This window comes from Pleurodeles waltl, chromosome 6 (genome assembly GCF_031143425.1).
Source record: "Pleurodeles waltl isolate 20211129_DDA chromosome 6, aPleWal1.hap1.20221129, whole genome shotgun sequence".
Taxonomy (NCBI): domain Eukaryota; kingdom Metazoa; phylum Chordata; class Amphibia; order Caudata; family Salamandridae; genus Pleurodeles; species Pleurodeles waltl.
Window position 1 is genome coordinate 1584297513 of NC_090445.1, and position 17281 is coordinate 1584314793.

The 17281-nt window shown below is 43.4% G+C and overlaps 1 protein-coding gene across 2 annotated transcripts in view; it reads left to right on the forward strand.

Moving 5' to 3' along the window:
* Positions 1–17281, forward strand: part of FKBP15 (FKBP prolyl isomerase family member 15) — a 353417-nt gene that overhangs the window by 86179 nt on the left and 249957 nt on the right. For both annotated transcript variants that reach the window (XM_069241370.1, XM_069241371.1), the window contains exons 4-5: positions 4242–4311; positions 8564–8638. In XM_069241370.1, coding sequence (XP_069097471.1) covers positions 4242–4311; positions 8564–8638 — 145 coding nt within the window. The remainder of the gene's footprint in view (positions 1–4241; positions 4312–8563; positions 8639–17281) is intronic.

A 17281-nucleotide genomic window follows, 5' to 3' on the forward strand; every position in this document is an offset into this window, starting at 1 on the left:
TGCCTTAAAAGCATGCCAGAATCATGAAATAGTATTCTGCTTACTCCGTCATTTTTTACTATACCAAAATGTCATATCCATGTGCATTTTTTTATTTTTATTTTTATTGAAGTACATGCCCTCCACATTTAGGCCCTCATAACACAGCGGTAAAAACCACTGTGTTCATGCTGGCGGTCAAAACACTGACCGCCAGCGTCCCCGGATCCCTGGCCGCATTAAAAAACATTCCTGTGGGCCGGCGGGCGGAAACATTGTTTCCGCCAGCCGGCCCACAGGAAGGCCTGGCCGGGACATTGAGATGGAGCCGCCGCAATGCCTCTGTGCGGCGTGTGCAGCTGCACCCGTCGCGCAGATGACTGCCCAAAAATCGGGCAGTGACCTGCGCAACGGAGAACTGCACCGGGACCCCTGCACTGCCCATGCCAAGTGCATGGTCAGTGCTGGGGCCCCCAGGGGTGCCCGGTGCACTCCTTCCTCCAGCCTTTCCCTGGCGGGGAACTCCGCCAGGGAAAGGCTGGTGGCTGAGGAAACATTATCCGAGGGGCAGCACCGCTGCCTTGTTGGATTATGTTTCCGACCACCGCCAGGCTGCCTGACGGTGAGGGAGGGCTGCCGATGGCTGCCCTCATGGGGTTCATTATGTGGCAGTGTGGCCCGCCATGCCAGCTGGCGGTTTTAGCTACTGCCACTGCCAGCATGGCGGGCCACACCGCCTTGTTCATAATGACCGCCTTAGTTTGTATACTTTTTTCTTTTGATTTTTCTTTCTTTAATTGTTTTAGCATGTACTTGCACTACAAAAGAAACCACCATCATGCTTTTAGAGGGCAAGTGGGACTTTGTTTTGATGCCAAAATAGTCAGCAAAGATCAGACTTGCATAGTCTGCAGTGCCCGTCCAATTATGGCGGATGGGAGATTAGATAATTTCAGGGGATATTCAGGCTTCAGTGTAACTTACTTGACAAGCTTTGAATTACACTAGTGGACAAATGCACCGAATACCCTACCTGTGGTTCCTATGCCACCATCTGTCCAAACTCTGCTTTGGTTAGCTGTGTACCTGTGTGTGAAAACTGCTTGAACAAGAGCAGGATAACCATCACATTTGTAATTACAATGTGAGGGATGTGACTATGTGAATGCAGGATTAACATTCTTTTGTGAGCGATGGCTAAGTGGTCTACAGGTTGAAAAGTGTGCTTGTGTAACTGCAGAGAGTGGCATATGCCTGTAAGATTGCAGAGTGAGAGGTGTGCCTATGTGAGGGCAGTAATTTCACTGTGGGGTCTCTGCATGCTATGTCTTTGTATGCATGTACTTTACAAGGGCCAGACCTGTTGGCTTTGTGAATGTTTTTAGGGTTATATCTTTGGCTTGCAGAAATGCAGTGCAGTCTGTGCAAATATGTGAATGAGAATGATAGTGAGTTTAAGATATGGCAGATGCAGACTGTAGAAAGATGTGACTGAGGTGTCACCCTGGTGATGGGGGCCAGTTACTTTAATGGTAATAGAGCCCATCTCAAAATCTTTGTTTCCCCCCCTCTTTTGCATGGTTGAATGATTTGCGGATTTGTGATTGGAAACATTGTGGATACTAGAAAAGAGTAAATTTGCAAATGTGAGAGACTTGTGGATGCCTGATAGTCTTTACCAAGTGGAAAATAGTTTTTATTGCTGATATAGGTGCTCTGTCCTCTTGGAGTGTGGCGCCCCTTTCGTTTATGCAGTAGCTCTCTCTAGAGGGGACAGAATATCTAAAATAGACCAAAATCAGATCATCTCTTTACCTGTCCCGAATCAACATATACTTGCATTACTTCACTCGCCAAAAATCCTAGTTCCTTGCCAACTCTAGAACTCAGTGGTGTAGCTACGATAGAATGGGCCCTGCGAGGAAGGTAAATAGCTCCAACTTTAGTCCGAAAGGGCATTACGGAAAAATCCTCCAGTTGGCCATCAAACTTCTGAGCCTTAGTGCCACAGCACATGATGCACTAATGATAGCGAAGACCCTGCCTGGATGACTGCAAGCGTTCAAACTTCAGGAACTTCGTAGCAGCCAGCAGGAAACTTAGCAAGCAACCAAAAAAACGAGACCCACGTGTTACCATAGCTTTCTATACCTGTAAAGGAGGGTGGAAGCCTACGCACAAAGGGCCTTGTTGCCACAGAAGGGCTTTAATACCTGCTGCACAATATGGACTTCCCTAAGCTAGACAATTGAAGGAGTCACTTAGATCTAAGCACAAATGCAATAAATACGCACAAGTATATTTTTGAGCCTTTTCTAATGTCTGGGTTTTGACAGTGGAACTATTAATCAAACCTTTTGCTTACAATACAGATATTGAGGTTTTGGTCTGCTACTTTTATTGGGTTTCTTCAACCAACAGCTTTCAGCCATTGCCTTGTGGCTTTTTTCAGTTATGCCTTGGTCAGAGTATTCATCTGTCACCTAATGCTACTGACTGTTTGGGTGTATCCTTCCACTGCCACTCAAGTGCTTGCATTGAACTGCGTGAGGAACTACCTTACAGATGTTGTCCTCTTGGTCCATTACTACTGGCTTCCTTCCATTTGTCTCACTTTGTTCCCTCCTGCTTCTTGCGTTTTTCGTTTGCCATTTCAGTCTTCTCCTTTAAACCCTTTATTCTCCTCAACCTCCACCCTCTCATATCTCCTTCCTGTCCAACCCTCCTTCTCCCCTGCTCTCCCCATACCTCTGCCCTCCACCCACTTGCATCTCCCTCTTTTGTGTGCTCCTTCTTTCCCCTGATTGCCCTTCCCTCTGAGTGGCGTCTTCAAAGTAGTGATTGGACTGGGTATTTTTTTCATAGAAACGAGACATGGGCTATGGTGCAGGGTCCCTTGCCTTCAAAACCGTCCTCTTTTTGGGTCTCACTTAAAGACCTCTTCTAGCTGTCTGTGTTTTAACACCTTTTGTGAAGCACGCCTAAAGCCATCCCCAGTGGTTGGCTCTCCTGCCACTCTCATTTACTTGCTTCTAATTAATTTGCTTTTCTTCCCCTTGTGTTTATCACTTCCCTCTAGCATTACTACTTTACTATCTGTCTAGAAACGACGACTTGTATCTTTCCACTGTTTACATTCAGAGAACAACCTTTTCTTTGTGCACTCCAGAAGAGTTCATGTGTTTTGTAGCTCTCCTGCTTGGAAGCCAGCCCTGCAGAGCACTCCGTGCTGCTTCCTCTTGTTCTCCACCACAGTTCGTCCATTTTTTTTTCTCCACCTGGACTTTTTTTTTTTGCTTGCTTTTTAAAAATATATTTCCTCCCACTGACAGAACCTCAAGCCCCTGCCTTAGATGCTCACCTGTCTACTGTGCATTGCCCCCACCCACTCCACCGTTGCTTCACCATCCCTCATGACACAAGTTATTTTTAATTTTGTGGACCTAGCAGCATCCATATGCTGCTGGGCTGCTCGGATTTCAAAAATCGGTTCCACATATGTAAAACGACCGCTTTTATTTACTGGAGTCTGCCATATTAGAATGGTAAATAAAATGGCACCCACATCGTCCAGTATGCGCGTGCATTCATGGTGATGCATGCTTGTGCATAGGTCATAACACATTGACCCCAGTGCTCTCATCTGCACAGCTTTTTTCCTAATGCTGCACAACGTTATTTTGACAAAGCCAACAGTTAAAAATGCAAGATCTATTGACTTTGCCAGTTGCTTATTTTTATGTGTTTAGGATTAGGACTTTTCACTGAAGAACACCTCAGAAATTGTGTTCTGGGACTAAAGTATGTGAGGGGAGGTATACATGTCCGCTCCAGAGGCTATGGACACATTCATGAAAGGGCATCTTTTCTTTGACTTCTAACTTGTTTGCACACATTGCTGTGCCTGTTTTTGTTAAGTATGGTACCCTATCACGAGAACCAGCTGTTGTTATATTAGTGAGTATGCATTTGTCAGGTTTTACTGTGGGCTTAGGCTGGTTTTTAAGAGCTCTTGGTCGCAACCTTGTCACCTAATGCACCAGTGATAACTGTACATAATGTTAATGTAATTCAAGATTTGCAGTGAGACATTGCATTGATTCATGTTTGTCCCTTCATCAGGTGTTAGCTGAAGAGTAATATCTGCGCTCTTTAAGGATTGCATTTAACTGGCCGACAAATGCCCAGTAGGTGTGTTCGGGTGATTAGAAAAAGTATTGTTTATAACATGTGATGAAGTCTATTTTCTTTTATTTTTGAAGCAATAATGGCCAATACGCAAAACAGGGTAAATTTGGAGCTGCTGTTTTGGGGAACCACAGTACAAAAGAGGTAAGTGGGAACGACTCTTTTTACTCACAGATTAACATTGATGCTCCTCATTCACATCGGTTATTCATTGTATTTCAAGCCGAGGTAAATGTTGTCTAGTTTGAAATTAAGAAGAAGATGGGAATGGGTATGGCAGGAGGAGAATTCTGGAAAATTGGGTAGTTGCAAGCTCTTGTAATTAATTTAAATTGGAAAAAAGTTATAGGCTCTGGCAATACACCACCCCTGCGCCTCCACCCAAAAAAAAGAGTCACTTTAATGAGTGGTACGAATCTGAATGAGATGGAACACTGGAAATGACTTGGTGATCAGGCAATTCCCAGTTCCCCATCATGAGACCTTTCTGGTCAGGGAGTCAGTCCTTCGAAACGCTTGTAGCCCCCTTTTGCAGTCTTGCTGGAATACTAGACTGTTTAGAGGTGGTTCGGTGTCACTGATCCAAAATGCATCTGTTAAAGCTCGATGCAAAGTCAGGGGGAAAAGAGGGATAATCCGAATCCCCCATTAACCAGTGTTACTGCCTGAATTGGGATTACAAGTAGCGCCAAAACACTGTACAAACTGTATCCATTACACCAAGCAAAAAGAAAATCATCTGCTTCGTGACAAACGGTTCCTCGAGGCAGATTAGTGCCTTACTAGAACACCTTGACAAACTCCTCATCTCCATGCTCTAGCACTACTCTTCTGGGAAAAATAGTGCAAACCCCGTTTATAGCAAAGCTAAAAGGAATCTGCACACTGCTTGATCACTCTCAACTCATTTCCCTCCCAATTTACAAGAAAGGAAATAATGTGAATTTGATATTTCCAGTGTTCAAGCTTCATCATCATTGATAAATGCTGGAAGCTTGATTAGACAGACTATTATGCAATAACATTCTGCTCTACTCTGCGAGGGCTTTAGAAAGGACAATTAAAATCAATAAAAGTCATAAGGAGACCACTTAATATCATCCCTATTTAACAGTTGTCTCACGTTTTATCAATCCCTTTAAACATTACTCATTCCGTTGAGAAAATCTTGCTAATTATTATACTCGAGCCAATCTAAATGTGTCTAAAGGCTTGTTAATTTTTCACAAACATCTTTCATGGATAAATCTGTGGTACTTGATTCTGCCCCCTATGTATTTATAAAACACATAAGCAATCACTATTCAGATAATTTACCATACTGTACCCTCCAGTCCTTAGTGAACAAGGAATAGTCCGGACAATATTGTTTTAGTGCACTATAAAGCATTATCAGTGCTCTAGTCTAGACTACATATTTAAAAAAGCAATATGTAGTTAGTGGAGGTTCTGAAGAATGGGTAAGGCACACAAGTATTATGAATGTACTCCTACCTTGGCAATTGCAGCATGGTTTTGAATCTTGTGGAGTCAAGTAATATTTTAGTAGGCAGCCAGAAAAATAAATTGTGGCTTGAATGTGAAAGCAGACTGTTTTCTGGTACTTCTGTGACTGAGATGAGGGGAGAATAGAAGCACCTAACAGGTACACAGTGTATTGGTGTTGAGCTGGTTCGCTCTATAAAGACAGAAGAGTATGCAGTTCCATGACCCAGGTCATACTCTACTTCCAGTTTTGCTTCTCCTGCTTAGCTTGATTGTGAGGGTCTTTTGGTCCCTGGATGAACAAGGTCAATGGATCCATCCTCAACGCACGTGTACTGTTTAGCCTAGCCTTGTGCTGCTCTTCCTGGGAAGAGTCTGGTTTCTCCTAGCAAGAGCAGTCCAGCTCCTCATTAAGAAAAACTCTCCTCCCTCCTGGTCACAGCAGCAAGGCTTTCTTATAGGTTTTCAGTATTTGTTCAGTTCTGGAGAGAGAGCATCACCCAGTAGTGGTTCCATTTTTGGTCAAATGTCTTCATTCTACACTTGCGTATTGGGCTTTTTGGATTCCCAAAAATATGTATCAACCAAGTAGTGGCTGAAAGGACCAATTCATATACGCCTCCCTTTGCCATGGAGGGAAGCCAGGGACAACCAGAGGTTCTGTTTTTAAAGTATCAACATTCCTCTCGTATTGGAGAGGAACATCTTTCTGATTGTCCACTTTTCATGGGCTTTGAAGCCAAGATGCCCCAGTCAAATTAAATTGGACTGTTTTTTCCTGTCTTTTTTATTTAAAGAAGGCAATCAGCACCTTATATCTATTCCCTTTGCTAGAGAAACTAGCAACAGCCCAAGAAATGGGGGTTGAGCCTGTTTCAATGAAGCAGGGAAAACCTACATTGGACAAAGAAATGTAATGATGTCCTCCTCCACCCTTCAAGTAAATCTTGTTTTTTGGGAGAGAGACCTGGAAAAAAGGATGTACCTGCTGTTTTGTCCAACGGTGACATAGAAGCCTTCCCAAAGTAAAAGTCCCAGTCTTTTTCAGCACACACATGAAGTCTAGATGAACTCCACTATTCTCCAAGTTATCCGTGAATCAAACAACCCCAAAGCTTGTGCACACAGATACGCACATGCTTTTTTCATACATGTCCGAAACACAATGAAAGCATGGGACTACAGTTGTGGGAACTGGATGGGTCGATGTCTGAGAAGAGACAATAGGGTAGTCGCCCTGTGAAGGTTCAGTTAAAATGGCCTGTGTGCCAGGACTATTAAATGTCTGCTGCTGCCACTACCAGCAGTCATCAGATATCTCACTTTGAGGTAGAAATAGTTACCTTTAAAAGTCAAGCAAAGCTTCATTTTAACAACAGGAAGTGACATATTTCTTTTAACACCTGGAGCCCTTGGGCTGAGGGTCCTACAACCTACATTGGTCTCAGCAGGCTGAGAAGAAGGTGCAGGTGAGCAATACAATGAAGTTTTTGTATTTTCAGAAAACGGCCAGATAGTGTTGAGCAAACATTAGTGTGTTCAGCAAAAATGAAATGTGTGTATTCAAAACCAAAACGTGTGCACTTTAAGAAACTGACAAGCAGATATTTAAGGACAAAATGACTGTATGCCATAATATATTTGCAGCTAATATTTGATTGATAATTCAACAGACGTGGGTACATATTGTTGATATGATTTCCTGTGAGCCATAACACATTTGTTGCAGTGGATTTTATTACTTAACTCATTTAGAAACTTTTATCATCCTTCTTTGCAGATCTTTTCACTGTGTTTTTATTGAATTATTGTCACCATTGCTATCTGTGACCTTACACTTTAAGTGTGGTTTAAAAAATATGTCTGCTGTCTAAACCTGCAGGTTGTCTGTAACCTGCACAGTATGGAGTGCGTGCACTAGTGATAAATGGCTGACATGGAAGCTAGCTCTGCTCCCTAGGTCTTGACATTGAAATCTGCGTCATGTTTTATTTCACATCCTGCACCTTCCAGCGAGATTTTGAGTTGTAATATATGACTAATAATCTACTTCAAAGGCCAGGATGGAAGAATAAACGACAATTGAAGTGAAGAAAAATAGTATGTATACATGTCTTGAATAGTTATAGGTTATATGGAATTGTATACCAAGATTATTTGACTTGCATCTGAAATCTTCGGTTTGGAAATCTTCGGTTTGGTTATTGGGGAAATTGTGCTGAAAAGTTTTGGATTTACAATGCATATTTATTTAGTATATTGTTCGTTATGATTTTGGCAGCTAGTATTTATCTTTTCTTAGATGCAAGTGAAACTTTAACAGAAAGCTTTAACAGACATTTTAACAATGTTTTCTCGGAATGGTGGACTGCCAGCATCCTTCAGGCAGCGCCTTGCCTGGAACACTATGAAAGTAATGGAATCTTTCATTGGTATCCAGTTAGGAACATCTGGATTGTAAGTTTGTTTTATCAGGAAAAAGTGCTGTATAATACACAGCTTGGCCATTTTTTTTTTTGGGGGGGGGGGGGGGGACGTCAGACTGCCCTGAAGGGCACCTCGCTGCTCAGTCCAGTTCTAGCAGGTGATTATGCTGCAACGTTTAGGTGCCATCAGTGACTGGGAGGCCTCTCCAGTTTACTAGTACAGGTCATACCAGTCCTGATTCTGCCTTATGGGATCTTTTCAAATGAGGAGCTGACAGGAAGTACTAAAAGTAACAACATTGTTAGTAAAGGGATTCAAATGGACTATTATGGTAAATACGCAATGATACCGGTACTGTGCAATTGAGTGTGTTCTGTGAAATGCTCTTCTTGAAATTGTACATCGGTTTAGTGCTTTTTGGTGTATGATGCTCATGTTAGTCCTTAACTCAAATTTTATTTTTGTCTTGTTTTCTGGACTACAGTACAAGATTCTTCTTTACATAAGTCAACAGCAGCCTGTCACAACTGCTCGGATTCACCCTGGATTTGTATTTACGGTAAGGCTGGCGCTTAGAGGCACTGGGTCAGATGTTCATCTGTATTACAGGTGAAGAAGTACAAAAGATACGTTATTCAACAAGTCATTATAACTTGACATTGTGAATGCTAACCAATGATGAATTTGGCACCCCTAGACTATCAGTAAATAAATGAACAAACAAAAAGCACTCCAATATTAAAACAAATAGTGCTTAATATGTAAAGTTGAATGTATTCATAGTTCAAGGGGTACAAATATATTTACTATATAAGTACATTACTTCTTGCCTGCTTTTAAATGAGGGAAGTATGGTAGGAAGGTAAGTGGTATTGCTAGGACAAAAGTCTCTTTCTTGTGTTGCCTCACTGCTCTGTCAGTTTTGTTTCAGGCTTGCTTTGTGCTTTCTCCCTGTGAAACAACAATCTGCAAGTCTACTGTGTTGTCACTATGCAGTTTGCCAGCAGGGCTGTGCTCTGTGGGACAAATGGATGGGGATTCATTCAAAGTGAATGTCCATGCTGAATGCGAGCGGCTACTGCCCCCTCATGTCTGGGCTACCCTTTGACTGGTTTTAGTAGCAGCAGAATTGTACATAGGAATTCAGGCCTGTTCACATGCATGTCGTATGTGGAGACTACCTGCCAGTTCCCCCACTGAATCTTTATAGTCCCTCATACCTTCATTTACAGGACATGTAGATGGCACATGTGTCGTGTTCATGTGTTTACTGTATCTGAATGAATGGAAGATGTCCATTTGAAACGCGCACATGCATCCTCTCCCTGCATATCATCCTTTGTCCGTGCTGGACACAACAGTGGGGATTTCAGTTGCCCAAAAGGAACAACTTGGTTAACCAGTCACAGTGCAATAACATTGGAGTATCTGAGACACCAGTAGTGAAGTACTGTGCCCACACAAGATAGGACCCATTGAGGATTGTCTTCCTTGGGATACCAAAAAGAAGAAGTCACAGGCGAGTGTTTCTTACTACATCCTGAATGTAGTTTAAAACATGCAGCGTGTCTTAGGAGTCATTTCAGGCTTGCAACATGAATTACTCAAGCGTACAGCACATGCGCCTATAAATCTATGACATGATGAGATCTTTATCAGAGGATTTGTCACAGCTTCTCTTAATATTGTGAAGAAATGTTGACCATGTTCCCGGGATTCCAGCTATGTGTATGGTGTGTAGGCCTTTTACTGGCAGTAGAGGACAGATAATCTGAAACAGCCTATGGGTATTAAAAAAAAAAAAGGAATTGTCCTTAGGGCAAATTCAAATATATCGAGGGAAAACCCATGTTGGCTCTGTTGCTGACATACTCCCGCAATGGCCTTTTGGAGTTCAAGCCGGGGGAGATTAGTCATCTGACCACCAGCCTGGATTAGAATGGGTGGAATTGTTTTGCGGGCTGTCACCGCCAGGAGAGACAGTAAAACTAAAACAATCTCCCCCCTCCAACCCGCCCACCCCCACCACCACCACCACCACGGGATAAAACTCCCCCGGTGTTGTGGGGTCATTCATTATTCATTTTTCTAAAACAAACTCCCACTTTAATAGTTTGTTTAATGAAAAACTGTGTAAAAGTTCAATGGACAGCTGTCTGCCAAAATTTCACAAGTGACCGTACCTGCCTTGCCGAGAGTGCATGTGATTTTAAGCTCTCTCTCTCGTGTACTTCTCTACCGCTGCTCTCCGTGTTGCCCTCTGTTGCTTCCCACTGCCCCTCACAATGTTGCGCTCACCTTTGTGCTTCTCCCCGTTGCCTCTCCACTTTGCTTCTTCCACCCACGCCCTCCTCTCTTCCTGTTGTTCCATCCCCCCACCCATGCCCTCCGTGTTGCTCCCCTGCACCCTGTCCTCCACCATGTGGCTTCTGCCCTGTTCTTTCTGTTTCCATCCCTGCTCATTTAAAAAGAAAACACTTGCACATTTTATTTTATTTTTAGTTACCGATCCAACACGGAATAGTAACAAAAAATAAAATAAAAACGCCCACGTCATTTTGTAGATATGTGCGTGCATGGTGCTCTCACCTACATAATGATGCGATATCCACATCAAAGTCTTTTTTTTTTTTTTTTTTTTTCATTTAGGCACACTGTACACAATAACAGTAAAGCTTGTAGCAGAAGATCTATTGTGGGCTTACCAGGAGCTCTTAGAGGCTTGTAGCCTGTCCATTGATTGCCTTATATTATCCCTCTCAGTTGCTTTTTTTCTTATTCAATGTCTTTACTTATCCATCTCCCAATACTCGAATTTAGGAACTAATTTTTAATTCTTGCTTAAGCACTCCATCAGAGTGCATGTTTTATTCAGGTCTCTCACTCTTGTGCTCCTCCCCACCCCACCACCCCCTTCCCGCCTGCAGTCTCTCTTGTGTGCTGTTAGCTCTGTCTCATATACTTCTTCCCATGCTCTTTGTTGCTTTGTCATGGTATGTTATTACATATTTTTAGAGCACACTATCAACTGAGACAGTATGCTGGCACCGGCAGGTGTGAGTGTAGTTAGATCTAGGAACTACTGGGACTACTCGAAAAGCCAGGCCTTCAGCTTCTTGTGGAATTCAAGAAGTGAGAAGGAAGCTCTTGTGTCGTGGCAGGCTATTCTACACTTTAGGCGCGATGTAGGAGATGGCTCAACAGCTGGAAATGTTTTTCCTTATGTGTCCAAGTAGGACCCTGGGCGAGTGGAGTTGTCTGGAAAGTTTGTGAAAGCAGATGCAATTGTCGAGGTATGCTGGGTCAGTGTTATGTAGTGCCTTGAAAGTGTAGGTGAAAAGAATGAATTGTGCTACTTTGTGTATGGGGAGTCAGTGGAGCTCCTTCTGGTGTGGTGTGATGCAAGTGCAATGTGGGAGGCTGAGAGTGATTCTGCCAGCTGAATTCAGAGTTGTCTAAGGGCCTTCTGGTAAGGTTTTTTTTTTTTTTTGTTGATTCTGGCATAGAGAGTGTTCCAGTAGTCCAGCGTAATTGCGAAGAGGGCATACATGACGATGTTCTGGGTGCTGATTGTGAGCCATTTTAAAATCTTCCTTAGCATCTGCATTGTATTGAACTGTAAGGCGGTGATGGTGTTGGCCTGGGCGGTCATGTCAAGTTTGCAGTTGATGACAATCTCTAGGTTCTTGGGATGGGTGGTGGGGTGGGTGTTAGTCCTAGCTTGGTTGGCCACCAGGTGGAGTACCATGTTAAAGGGATTTTTTCAAAGATCACGTTCAGCTTCAGACAGTTGGTCTTCATCCTGTGGGCTATATTTCAGAAAGCAGGTATTAAACTAGATTCTGGTACTAGGTTTCATGTCTGTGATGGATAAGATGAGATTCGTGTCTTTGGCGTTGGAGAAGATATTTATGTGAGAGTAGCTGATGCTGGCTAGCGGGTTCATGTATGTGTTGAAGAGGGTCGGGCTCAGGGAGAATCCTTGGAGAACTCCACAGATGAGGTCACGGGTGTCCGAGGTGTATGGTGCCAGGCTGACTGGGTACTTCCATTAAGGAAAGAGCAGATGCATTGTAGTGCATGTCCTTGGATTCTGATGTCGTGTAGGCATTGGATGAGGTGGGAGACCATGTTAGACGCTGTGAAGAGGTCCAGGAGTATGAGGGCCGTTGTGTCTCCTCCATCCAGATTCATGCATATGTTATCCATGGCAGCGTGAGGGCAGTTTTCATGCTGTGGTTGTGTCTGAAACCAGACTGAGTGGTGTCGAGGAGTTGTTGGCTCTCTCAAATGTGCTGCTCCCAGTACACAGGTAGAGGATGGACATGAGTGTACGGAGTCCTCTTCTTCCCAACCACCCTCCACTATTTTAGAGAGGGCTTTCTGTTCCCTTTTGCCCGAAGCTGTGAGGTGTTGCTTAACAAACTGTAAATGTAAAGCACTTGTGTGCATTGCAGCTAGCCAAAGAACACCAGTAGGAAACCCAGATTAACAGCAAGTTTAAGGTAAAAACATAAACCCAGCACATTTTATTTAGGTGGGAAAAGCAGTTAAAAATAAGCAATTTACAAGTTTTATATATATTTTTTAAAACAATTGTCACTTTTAGCCATTTCCAAGCTTAGTTGCACCGTCGATATGTGAAAAAAGTACGTGATTTATGAAAAAGTAAAACCAAAAATGTTCTTTTCATATTTGTAAATTGTTAACTTGTTGTTTCTGTAATAGGTTGGGCCCTTGACTATTTAAGTAAGGAGGATTGTGAGAGCATGCAATCCCCTATTGGGAAGTCATGTCCTGTACCATCATTTATGAATTGCATATAATTTGCACTCCACTCTTTTCCTTAGGACTTGTGCCCTGGCTTCTCCCCCATAACTCCCATATTGCTTCTCTCTTGTGTGCTTTTCCCTCCGATAGCGCTGCTTATGCTTCATGTTGCTGTCTCCCTCTTGATGCAAGCTCTCTCATGAGTTTCCATGCCCATGTGTTGCTCTCCCTAGTGTGCTGCTTTTACACATGCCAAGAAATAGTAAAAGGGCATTTAAAAGATAACACAAAAAGGAAAACACGTAAGAGTGAACGCGCGTACTGTGCTATAAAAGGTGGACAAGACAAAAAAAAATTCCTTACATTAATAATAAAGGATTTATAAAGTGCATGGTTACACCGAAGTGTCCCCCCCACTAAGCGAACAGTATTCAAACCCACCCCTAAAATATGACATGCTAGCTCCTAAGGTTGCCACATCTTAAGTTTCCTACAGAAGGCTGATTTGGAGCCCTCCTGTCTCAAACCACAGGCAAAGGAATTCCATAATTTAAGGGCCAGAAAGCCAAAAGACTTTCTGCCCATTCAAACTTTTATTATCCTAGGAATAACAATAAATTAAGCTCCAGCAGATCTGAGATTTTTGTTTGGTATGTACCATTTTGACAAAGAATCTAAGTATCGAGGTCCCTTCCCATTTAGAATTTTGTGACAAAAACACAGAGCCTTGAAGGGAACACTCTTCCTCACAGGGAGTCAGTGGAAGTTGGCAAGAGCGGACCCTTGAGACGCACGTCTCGGGATATTAAACAACAGCTGTGTGGCCGCATTCTGTACTCTCTGAAGTTTGGCAGTCTACCCTGTAAGACACCAAGATACAACACATTACAGTAGTCCAGCCTGGAGGTGACTAGTGCTGGACTACTGATTTCCTGGTCTCCTCTGGAAATAAGCCTAGGATTTTACTCAGAATTTTCCAAATTCTGAAACACTTTCCCTCCAGGTAGGAGATCTGGCTGTCAAAGGATAGATTGTCATCGAACCAAACGCCAAGGTTCTTCATTTTTGGCTTAGGCGTCGGTACAGGCCCTAATATCTCTGGCCACCATGCAGAGAACCAGATCGATAGTTGTTTCCCTACTAGAAGACCTCTGTTTTACCAGCATTTAGCTTGAGGCAGTTCTGAGACATTCACTCTGCGAGGTCAACCAGAAAAAGATCTCCACTGAGTTGCAGAGACTCCACCATCCTGGGAAAGAGTGATAATAAGCTGTGTGTCATCAGCGTACAACACGATGTTAAAGCCGTGATGCTTTATGACATCTAAAGGTGGCACATATAAGCATTAAACAAAGTAGTGCTGTACCCCCTGCGGCAGTTACACAAACTCTGAGAAAAACGGTTGTTGAACCACCTGAAAGGTGCGTTTCTGAAGAAAGGAGGCATTCTTTCTACAGCTTCGGATAATATATTATAAAACCGTCAATATTCTTTAAAAAGGCTGTAATTCAGTGGTGCTTAACATTTTGATTTCCGTAGACCTCCACTTAATCATTACTGGAACCCGGGGAACCACACTGAATCATTATTGGAATCTGGGACCCCCACTGAGTCATTACTAGAAGCGGGGAAATTCAGCCCAACCATTTTCTATGGTCTGCACTGCAAAACAATGCACACAAAATATAGAAACCAGGATTCATCAAACAAATACACAAATCATGAACAATTGGACTTAATTCACAAGTATAAAAAATATAATTGTAATGGGTGGATGGAGCTTTTCTAAATCAACTATATTCTCTTTGAAGCACATGGACTGCTGCCTCAAATCAAGCTAAGGACGCTTACTTTACTTTTTACCCTCCAATTCCAAATTCCTTCACATTTACAGGACATTTAGAAATATTAAACTTTAAATTGTGCTTCTTTATTTAAATGCTCTTCATTTATTCTGATAATAATATGTGATTTTATAAGTGGTTTCGGACCCCCTGAGTACTTTTCAGGTTAAGAACTATTGCTGTAATCTGCATAAAACCAAGAGTTTCTTACTGTGGTCGCTGTGTCTCTGTAGCTGTGTAAGAGCTCTGCCTAGATAGGGTACATTTCATGTTGCACTGCGGAGGTCGGGATAAGAGATGAGGTCTCCATGTTTTCCTCAGAGGTTCCTTTTATGCACCAGACTATCCCCACTCGCCTTTGAGGAACACCTCATAGCACACGACTCAGTAACAGAACGCGCGTGAGGAGGGCGCCACGGAGCGGCAGATTGAAACACCGGGGACACCTTTGACGAGGCTCCCGAAATGCTGTGGGCATAAGGAAGTGTGGCCACCAGAAAGTTGACCGAACGCACCAAACCGCGTGTGGGGCTTATAAAGCGGTTTGTTATTTTGCGTCCCCATCAGGGCACGTCGGGTATATTGAAACCGAATAAAACGTAATATCTCAGGGTGGAATCGACACACGTGTTGATCTCTTGCAGAGATGCACATTGAAGTGGACCTGATTTAGACCGTAACTTCTAACAGCTAGAGATCGCCTTGCAGATCGGCCCTGCAGCCTCCTGCTCATCTCCGACCCTGACCCGGCTCCTGCTTAACCCCAGTGCCCCTAGCGCATGGAAGGTTAGTGCGGAGCTTCTGTTTAACCCTCCGTGCTCTGGGGCCGTAGCTTTGCAGGGGAAGTTGTTGCCTCTTGGAGGGTGAATATTCGAACATCTGTTGAAACTCCCAGTAAATTTTTCTTAGCCAGCTTGCAGCTCCTTCAGTCTCTTCTGCAGCCCTCATACATTTAATTCCCTAGGGGCCCTATGTTCACTCCATGCTAATTCACTTCTCTCTCTGCTCTGGAACCCTCTATCGCTCCCTTTGTCCAGGCCTCTCTCTCGTTCCCTCCTCCCCTCTCTGCCTCCTAATCCCTGCTGCCTTTCCTCTGCCTCTCCCTTTTTTGTTTTTTTTGCTATACCTTTTACTTGCTTCATCTCTCCTTTATATGTGATCTAAAACAGCGCCCATGTCTTACATTCCTACTTTCGAATACTGGCTTCATCTCTATGGCTTAGCCCCCTTATTCTTTCTCTATGTACTTCCTTCACTCTGCCCCTCTATCCGTTTCCTGCCTCCTACACCTGCTTCCTGTCTCTCTCACTCTCTCTCTGGGCCTTTCTCTCACTTGCTGTACCATTTCCCTCTCCTTTCGCTCTCACTCATACTGGCTTGCCATTTCTCGTCCCTTCTCCTCCATATTACCCCTTAAGCATCTTCCAGTCTCCACCATAGAACACACCCTCTCCCCTTCCTCTCCCACACCCCCCCCCTCTCCTTCTTTTCCCTGTACACCATGTATTGGCTTCCTCTCTTTTATTCCCTCCTAGAGTAGTGAACCCACTCTCTCTTTAATAGCCCCTACAATGATTTTCTCTCTTTATTTTCCCTATCCTTCCCTGCTCTGACTTGATACCCCCCCATCTAACTGTTTCCTGCCCCACTGAACACATGAAACATTAAAGGTCATTGAGTTACCTAACATGTATATGTCTCGCCCACCAGACAGCCTTTTAGCTATAAGTAAAAGCCTGTTGTGGGCTGTACCAAGATCTTAAAGTGCGCTGAGAGCCCCCTCATTGATTTTATTGATTAGCTTTACTGTCTCCCTCATTTGCCTGCTTCTTAGCCATTGCCTTCCTTTCACTTCTTGTTTTTCCTTTCTCTGGAGCATATCCTCTTTAACAGTAACATTTTTGATTGTCTGACTCGGTGCTTAATTTGTAAATAAAAACGTGCCGGTGCCCAAAGCCCACTTCTTAGACACGCCGCTGGTACAATTAAATGTGTGAACACGGAATACTGAGGCGACGTAATCCTGAAGCCATCTCGGACCTCTTCAATCCATATAAACTACTCCCTGCCCCTTCAGCTCACTCTAGCAGCTTTCTACTTTCTCCCTTTGTGACACTGTTTCGTTTTTCCCTTCCTCTGTCTTTCCCATATGTGTCTCTTGCTCACAGCAAATGCTTGAGGCAGAAGAATAGGTGCCAGCTCTCAAAAGTAAGTGCAGGTGCTCAGCACCGCAAACAACAAGCACAAATTAAGCACTGTTCTGACTTGTATCCTTTCACTGTTTACTTTCAGGGAACTTATATTTTCTTTTTTCCTTAACGTACTTCGAGAGTGCATGTGTTTTATAGCCCTCGCCTGTGTGTGCTTCACCCTGCTGCCAAATACTCAGCTTGTGCTGTGTTGCCCTCTCCCTAATGCTTTACTATGTTCTTTCCCCAAATCCAAACTCCCCATTTTGTGCACACTCACAAACTTGTAATTTTATTTACACTGTTTGAACACTTCAGCTTCAATTTGCTGTGGGCTGCCCCACTCCCTAAAATGCCTTCTAAAGGATTTTTTATTTTTTTTTACCGCACCAAGAAGTG